The 7,545-nt window shown below is 42.5% G+C and overlaps 1 protein-coding gene across 3 annotated transcripts; it reads right to left on the bottom strand.

Annotated features, from left to right (window-relative positions):
* Positions 1–926: 926 nt before the first annotated feature.
* LOC104504895 (peroxiredoxin-1) lies at positions 927–5,327 on the bottom strand. 3 transcript variants are annotated; one of them, XM_010152116.1, is made up of 5 exons: positions 5,200–5,327; positions 3,847–4,000; positions 3,453–3,575; positions 2,862–2,992; positions 927–1,309 (listed from the first exon to the last, which is right to left on the bottom strand). In XM_010152116.1, the coding sequence occupies exons 1-5, from the start codon at positions 5,303–5,305 to the stop codon at positions 1,224–1,226; spliced, it is 600 nt and encodes a 199-aa protein (XP_010150418.1). In that variant the 5' UTR covers positions 5,306–5,327; the 3' UTR covers positions 927–1,223. The 3 variants fall into 3 exon arrangements, with proteins under 3 accessions (XP_010150418.1, XP_010150419.1, XP_010150417.1); XM_010152117.1 differs by having other exon boundaries at positions 5,196–5,316; XM_010152115.1 differs by having other exon boundaries at positions 929–1,335.
* Between the last annotated feature and the right edge of the window lie 2,218 nt (positions 5,328–7,545).

Genomic DNA, 7,545 nt, shown 5'->3' on the forward strand with positions numbered 1-7,545 from the left:
TTCCCAACTGCGTAAGTTAACTGCTCAAGGCAACTTTCACTTCTGACTCATGTAAGTAGCCTTGGGCTACTTTGTGATTGCTCACTTTAAGCAGGACAAAACTTGTTTACTAGAGGAGCTGACATTAGATGCAAGGTCTTGGCCTTTATGAGTTTAATCTTTACAGGTACATAAAGATCACAGGGCTCAAACTCACATCACTAGGCAACAGCTCCTTAGCCCACTCCTCAGCTCTGAGGTTCAGGACTGTTACAAGCCACCTTTACCCATGAAGCTGCACAGCAGACTCAGCTTTAGTGTAACTTCAGGCCAGTCATGTGCTTTAAGTTTTACAATATGCACATAACCATTTGGAAAACAAAGATTAAAGACGAGGTTGAGCACATCTGATTTTTATGGTGCCACCCTTTTGATCTTAGTCATATGACTACAAGCTAATGGAACTCCCACTCCATGTAGTGGTACAGACTAGGCATCAGTGCTGGGTATTTATGGAAGTTTCTTTTCCAGAAAGGCATCTTCTACTTCTGTACAGTGGTCAAACTGAATGTTTGATGCCCAGAAATTTAGCATGAAGTCATGGTTTTGACTAAAGTGGATGCAGAAATTAAGTTGACACAGCACATGAAAATATGCCCAGCCTTTGTCACATCTATGCTTCATGTTCCAGGGATTACAGTATTGCTTAAGTCTGACAGATGAATATCAAACCGTGTTCTTCTGCATAGTAGCAAAGTCATGAGAAGTGTAAAGAGTACTCTACTACTGCAACATGAAAACTAAGTGGTAGTAACTCCATTCTAGTGGAGCTGTAAGAGGCCTTTAGAAACAGATGTCCACAGACAGCTCAGTAGACAACTTTCCAAAGTGCAACCAGCACTGCCTTCAGGTCTCCTGATGATTACACATAAGAACAGCAGACAGTATGCTCTTTCCACAAGTTTAATAGAGTTACAAAAGGATTCCACTGCTCTATATGCAACACACGGCTAACCACATACACTGCATTGTCACTAAGTCAACAGGGCTTGATGTACAGATAGTTATCATTAAGAATTCCTTTGAAGGTACTCTCAACAGGACAAACTTTCCTTCAAGTAAAAAAGTTACTGTTTATACCTACAGCATGATCCCTTGACTCAGATGCAATGACTTATTCAAAGTTCAGTAACTGATGCTTGCTCTTTATGTAAGGCATACTAGTTTCCCCTCAGACTGAAAGTTTATTTCTGCTTGGAAAAATACTCTTTACTCTTCTCAACATCAGGCTTGATTGTGTCACTGCCAGGCTTCCAGCCAGCTGGGCACACTGAAATGATAAGAATGTTTGAAAGTCTTACCAGCTGCTCCTGCAGAGTATGTTTTACACAAATACTAAAGCAAACTAGCAGCTCAAACATGTATACATCTTCACACCATACAGGAGGGGCATTATGCAGTGTGGCATTACATTCAGTTATTTTACTCATTTCTGTTTGTTCACTAGGCAGTAGCACCCAGGGAACCAGGTGTTTGCCCAGGAACAGTGGGCTTTCCCACATGCACCCCTCCCCACCTTCACAGAAGCTTGACCGCAACATAACACCAACTCCAGCAGCCTGGCTCAGAAGGCTTTAAAGCTGCTACAGCACACTTCTCCCCTTGGATCCAGACAAGTCTATATTCTCCCTGTCTCTAAATCAGCCCTAGTCCCATTCTCCAGTTTACTGGTGAGGGAGAAGAACAGTTAAACTGTCTCTAGTTTCCCCTATGTGACTATCAAAAGGCCACCAAGATGCAGAGTTTGCAAGGCCTCAAAACTGCAGTGACTCCTGAGCAGCATATCTGGGGCAGAGTCTTCCCTGTACACAGCCTTACAAGGCTTGATTCTTGCTCCTCACAAGACTAGCAATTTTAGCTGCAGTATTCTCAGCATTGGGACACACCTTATTGTGGTCTGTGCTGGTTTAGATCAGACTGCAGTCCTAATTCTAGATGAAAAGCTTTTCATTACTCCAGGATATAGTAACCCCCGCAAAAGCTTCGTTTGCATGACATGTGACTGCTCCATCATTGAGTATTAGGAACATCTCCTCAGCTGACAGAGGATGGCATACAAGTTCAGAAACACTGACTCTCTTCAGGCTATAGCACAGCCACAATAGCAGCTTGTTTTAATAAAAATCTGCCCTTGATTTACCATTTCTGAATCAAGTTAACTAAGACCAGCAGCAACACACATCATTAGTTAGTGACAGCTGAAGACTACCAATACCTACCTAGCAATTCTGAGTTTTCATAAGCTGGCTCAAACCTGTAATGTCTTTTTTTTAATTCCTGCAGAACTACCAGCCTGGAGTCCATTATCACTCCTGAACTATGGGCAAAGACTCATCCATTTTCCACTCACTACACAAAGATCAGCAGGCTTCCTGGAAATTTAAATGTTTTGTCTAATAGACTGCATAAAATATTGCATTAGCACTGATGCCCTCAGCATATCAAATCTGAAAGCAGAATCTGGATTTTATTTACCCTTGCAGGCCAAAATTATCACAAGTTCCTCCTTTCTGTCTCAAGTATTTTCTGTGCCCAACTAAAAAAAGCACTGCTATGTGCTTGACAAGACATCCAGCACCAGACTGAAGTAATATTTCAACATTAGCAAGCACTCAATGGACAGCTAACTAGAATAGGCTGAATACAGCCCTGTGGTGCGCTTCAATAAGCAGCGTTACAGATCCAGCTGCATTTCAAGAAGCACAACTGTTTGCCATGCACAGATCAATATATGTACATAGTACCTTCCAGTAAACCCTGATTGAAACTGCCTGGTTAATACCGTTCTCTAGGGAAAAAAAATAGAAAGAGGAAGAACTTACCTTCTCCATGTTTATCTGTGAACTGGAAGGCCTGGACAAGCCTGAGTGTTTCATCAACACAACGGCCAACAGGGAGATCATTGATTGTTATCTGCCTCAAGATCCCTTTCTCATCAATTATGAACAGTCCCCTAAAAAACAAATCTTGGAGTTAAACACAGCTTTTGAAAGATGGATTAGACTGATGTGGCTTTCAAAAAACTCAAGTTCCATATCCTATACTGGCAGTTAGTTCTGTCATCTACTATTAGTGAGATCTTCCTAAAAACTCATACCTTCGGTGTATGCATGCCATTGGAGCATTAGCAGCTGAAAGCCTAACATTTAGCAGGAACTAGGAGGGATAATCAGAACACCAGCATAGGAAAGCAGGGCTTTCCCAAACCATGCAAAGTCTAAATACCAGAGTGCCAAGCAGCATCTCTGCTCACAGGGGTGTTTGATAGCTCAAAGCAGCTTACATCTAGAATAGCTAATCGCTTCAGCTTGCTGCAGGTGTTCAAGCATATGCAAGTTCTGTGTTCATGTGACATGCTCCATGTATTGCAACATGAAAGACTTTAACATGAAGTTTATATTCTTGCATTTTACCTGTAAGCAATGCCTTCATCCTCCTTAAGTACTCCATATTCTTTGGCAATGACACGTTTTGTGTCAGAAATCAGTGGGATTTTCATAGTACCCAAACCACCTTGTTTCTTAGGAGTGTTGATCCTAAAAGAAGGGAGTTTAAATGTTAAAAATATGGATAGTTCAGTATAAGGTACAACAGAAGCTGATCCTTTCTGCAGTACCATACCTGCTCTGCCATGAGGCAACAAGTGAACCAGTGTGCTCAGTTCTGTTCAGAAGCACCTGGCTCCACCAATACTACCCAAGTGCCTTTGGTGCTGCAGTAAGCAAATTTAAATACACTCACAATTTGGTACCTGCATGAACTGAGACCAGGCAGAACATTCTATTAGGTTAAAAGGCTGATTCTTACCAGGCAAGGTGACAAAAGTGAGAGTCAACAGAAGCTCCAATTACTTCACAGTTAATTTTCTTGAATTCATCAGCTCTGTCACTGTATGCAATTATTTCAGTTGGACAGACAAAAGTGAAGTCCAGGGGGTAGAAGAAGAACACAACGTATTTTCCTGGAAGAGCAGTATAACCAGTTAATTTTACCCTTGTAAGAGCTGTCATATTCAGTATCAACCATCCAACACTACCTTTAAAGATTAAATTGCAAGCCACATGTGTGTATTTTAAGACTTGTTATATATGTTGCAAGCCCATAAAGCACAGAAGATATACACTTCAGCCAAATACCATTAACAGTAATCTTCGAGGCCACTCTACAGCTAGTAACACAGAAACCTACCCAACTGGTCTCCAAAACCAGACTCAAATTGGACAGGGAAGGCCTGTCTCCTGGGTCTACTCCCACAGGCCTGCCCAGAGTACACCTAGCACCTACACCAGAGACCTCATGGTTGACTAAGAGTGCAAAAATGACACAGGTCTGAAAGGCTAAAGCCAAGGATACATTTTGTGGGTGACTGCTACACCTACTCACTGCCCTCACGTTGCCTGACAGCCACAGGTTCATTGGTCTCTTCTCCCACAAGACAGGACAAGAGGAAATGGCCTTGAGTTGTGCCAGAGAAGGTTTAGATTGGGTATTAGGAAATAGTTCTTTATCAAAAGAGTTGTCAGTTACTGAACAGGCTGCCCAGGGAGGTGGCCGAGTCACCATGCCTGGAGATGGGTGGACAAGATGCTGAAGGATGGTTTAGTGGTGGTATTAGCACTGTTAGGCTGAGGGTTGGACTCAATTATCTGAAAGGTCTTTTCCAACCTCACAAATTCAGTCATTCATTACTAAGGTGAATGGTTTAGAAAGTATTTCTACTTGAGTACTTCAGGCTTTCCCTTTGATTTTATTAAGCTTTTCCAGTAAGGCAAACATTTTGTCAGTTCTCTACAGAAATGAACTTTACTGGTTAGAGGAAGCAATCTACTTTCCACTGACAAAAACAACAAGAGAAGATTTTGCTGTTGCACATAGTTTGGAGATGTTAATCTCACAATATGGTAGACAGGACAAATTAACCTCACCCAATATTATAGTTTAGACTAGTTTTATGCTGATTAGCAACAGTTATCATAGCAGGGACATTCAGCCATGCTGCTGACAGCTCCCCAAGCATACTCCAGCCATCACAGAGAACCACTGCAGAAGTCTACTGCCAAGAGGTCACTTCAAAACCAAGTCAAGATTTATCCTTAGATGCCCTTCACATCTGGCATATGGCCAGATTATATCTGTAATTAGAGAGGCACATAAACTTACCTTTATAGTCAGAGAGTTTGATGTCTTTGAACTGTCCATCTGGCATTACAGCCGTGGCAGTAAAGTCAGGGGCTGGTTTTCCAATGAAAGCCTTTCCTGAAGACATCCTGATTTAATCTAGACAAGAGTTAAGGTACAGTTTAGATATCAGTACTTTTGCACCTGTAAGTAATGGATAAGATGCTTTGAATAAATACTTTATATTGAACACCTAAGGGTTCATTAGCACTTGGTCTTGCAACACTAAGAATTTGTTGTTTTAACAGTGAAATTAGTTTTAACTTTGTCACCTGGTAGTCCAGTCAGAACATTAACATTTTGCCCCTAAATAAGCAGCACAGTAAGATGCAGTTCAATAATCACAGCCTAGATATCCAGACCAAGCCACTAACTACATGGATTACTAGCACTTGAAGATCTACAGCTCATTAGCCTCCTAACAATATAAGAATGGTTATCTTTGACCAGTAATAGCTCAGTCTGGGAAGAACTAGCCTAAAGTTTAACAGTACTCAGTCCTCCCATTCCACTCAGTGGATGAGTTAGAAAGTCTGTATTTTAGGACTTTTGAGACCCTTGTTCTATTTCAAAGGAATTTAAGACAAACTTCATCCTCCTGTTGGTTCCAGAAGAGACATTACATTAATCCCCAGAGAACAGTGCTCTGCAAAACTACACTTTAGCCCCTCAAACAGTTAAACCTTGTTTTATCTGCAACTAGAAAGACTCATTGTGTACATGGGAATAACATTCTATGCTAAAGTTTCACCAAGCCTTAAATCAGTAGAGTCAGGCTGTTTCCCCCCACACTACTCAAAGAGCACACACAAGGACAAGAGAACTCTACTTCTGGCTGCCTGCCCTAAAACCTAGTCATCTGTAAGATGACAGGTGGAGTATTTTTGCTTAGTCTGGGAATGCAGTGTATCACTTGAGAATTCCCAGTCACTTCCAGAGCATAATCTTTCAAATGGGTAACTTCCTTAAGAACCTTTTTTTTCTTCAACTAAAGATCTTCTTCCAAGTGTTTTCACTTCACTCTCTACACTGCTGCAAGCACCAGCTGCCTTGGAGATACAAAACCTCTGAAAGGTTAACGAGCCTCATGTTGCTAAGAAAAGCCAAGATTCAAGGATTCTCCCAAGTCCTGCCTGCAAGGCACTAAATCCATTCTAAACAAGGCTGAAAGCAACTCACTCCTTGGCTCCTTCCCCCTTGTGCCAGCCACTTCCTTCCTGGAGAACTAGCCTGTTAAGTCATAAGCATTTAGCCTTCAGGTGTAATCTTTCTAGTGATGATTTTAGCTTCTCTTGCATACCCTGACAGTATGTAGACAGTCATCATCTACCTCCGAAGCTCTCATTTTGAGAAGTGCCAACACATTCATCACTTCTAACTGCCTTCTGCAACAAAGCTCTTTATCCCTGCGTTCACCCAGGGGTTTAGTCTTCAACTGCACCAGACAGGGAGCAAGTCTTACAAATGAAGGTGGCCAGAACTAGAGTATTCACAGGGTTGTACTGAAGCAGTCTAGCAGAAGACCTCAATAATCCCTCTGCGGAGCGTCACATGTAGCCACAAATGCAGGTGACACCGCAGCTCTGTAAGCGGGACAGAGGGGACAGTCATTGCACAATATTGGAGATGCCTCCCACTGCTAAGTTTTACCTTAAAAGCAAGACGTCTGAATTTTATCTTACAAGCAAGAGGTGTTTTGTTCGGAGTATGTGACCCCACGTTTGTCACCGAGTTACCTTCTTGTCCATTACTCAAGGTCATCCTTTTGCTCAGTACTATGCCAGTCCTCCTTTATCTGTTCCATCAGCAATCCCCTGGAGTATTTTACTAGGTATTCAATGTCAAATAAAATGCTCTTTGATACTTCCCCGTTCTAAACTACAAATTACTGCCCCTTTTTCAGGCAACACGAGTGCAGGAGACTTCAGCTGCAACCATCTGCTTCCCTCGCAGCACCGACTGCCACCCGCCAACATCTCTGCTTTCCTCTGCGGCCTGAGCCCGTGTCCTCACAAGTTCTGCCTGGATTCCTCGCCACAGCGTTTCCCAACTCACAGAGGAACAGACCACAGGCTCGGTATTACTTCCTTTCATTCTAGAGGGAGAACGAACGCTGCACATCAAGTGCGCTTGAATCAGGTCAGAGTCTTTCTGTTGCTCACAGCCCCAATTATCTTCAAATTGCAGTTGTAACAAGCCACACCTACACCTTTAGCTAGCAATTCATACCTTTAGGTACGAACAAAAGCGAAAGGCCGTTTGAAAACGCGCCATCCGCTTTTCCCTTCGCTACCGCCGGCCTGTCGCAAGGCTGCGGTTGAGGCACTG

The sequence above is a fragment of the Eurypyga helias genome, unplaced genomic scaffold, assembly GCF_000690775.1.
Source record: "Eurypyga helias isolate BGI_N326 unplaced genomic scaffold, ASM69077v1 scaffold51155, whole genome shotgun sequence".
NCBI classification, from domain to species: Eukaryota; Metazoa; Chordata; class Aves; order Eurypygiformes; family Eurypygidae; genus Eurypyga; species Eurypyga helias.

What these genes read in the sequence shown, in the direction of transcription:
- LOC104504895 (XM_010152115.1), bottom strand. Translation starts at nt 5,305, where the DNA reads ATGTCTTCAGGAAAGGCTTTCATTGGAAAACCAGCCCCTGACTTTACT. An exon ending in CAAACTCTCTGACTATAAAG is followed by an intron (nt 4,001 to 5,199) that starts GTAAGTTTATGT and finishes CTGCTCTTCCAG; the next exon opens with GAAAATACGTTGTGTTCTTC. An exon ending in CACTTTTGTCACCTTGCCTG is followed by an intron (nt 3,576 to 3,846) that starts GTAAGAATCAGC and finishes CCCTTCTTTTAG; the next exon opens with GATCAACACTCCTAAGAAAC.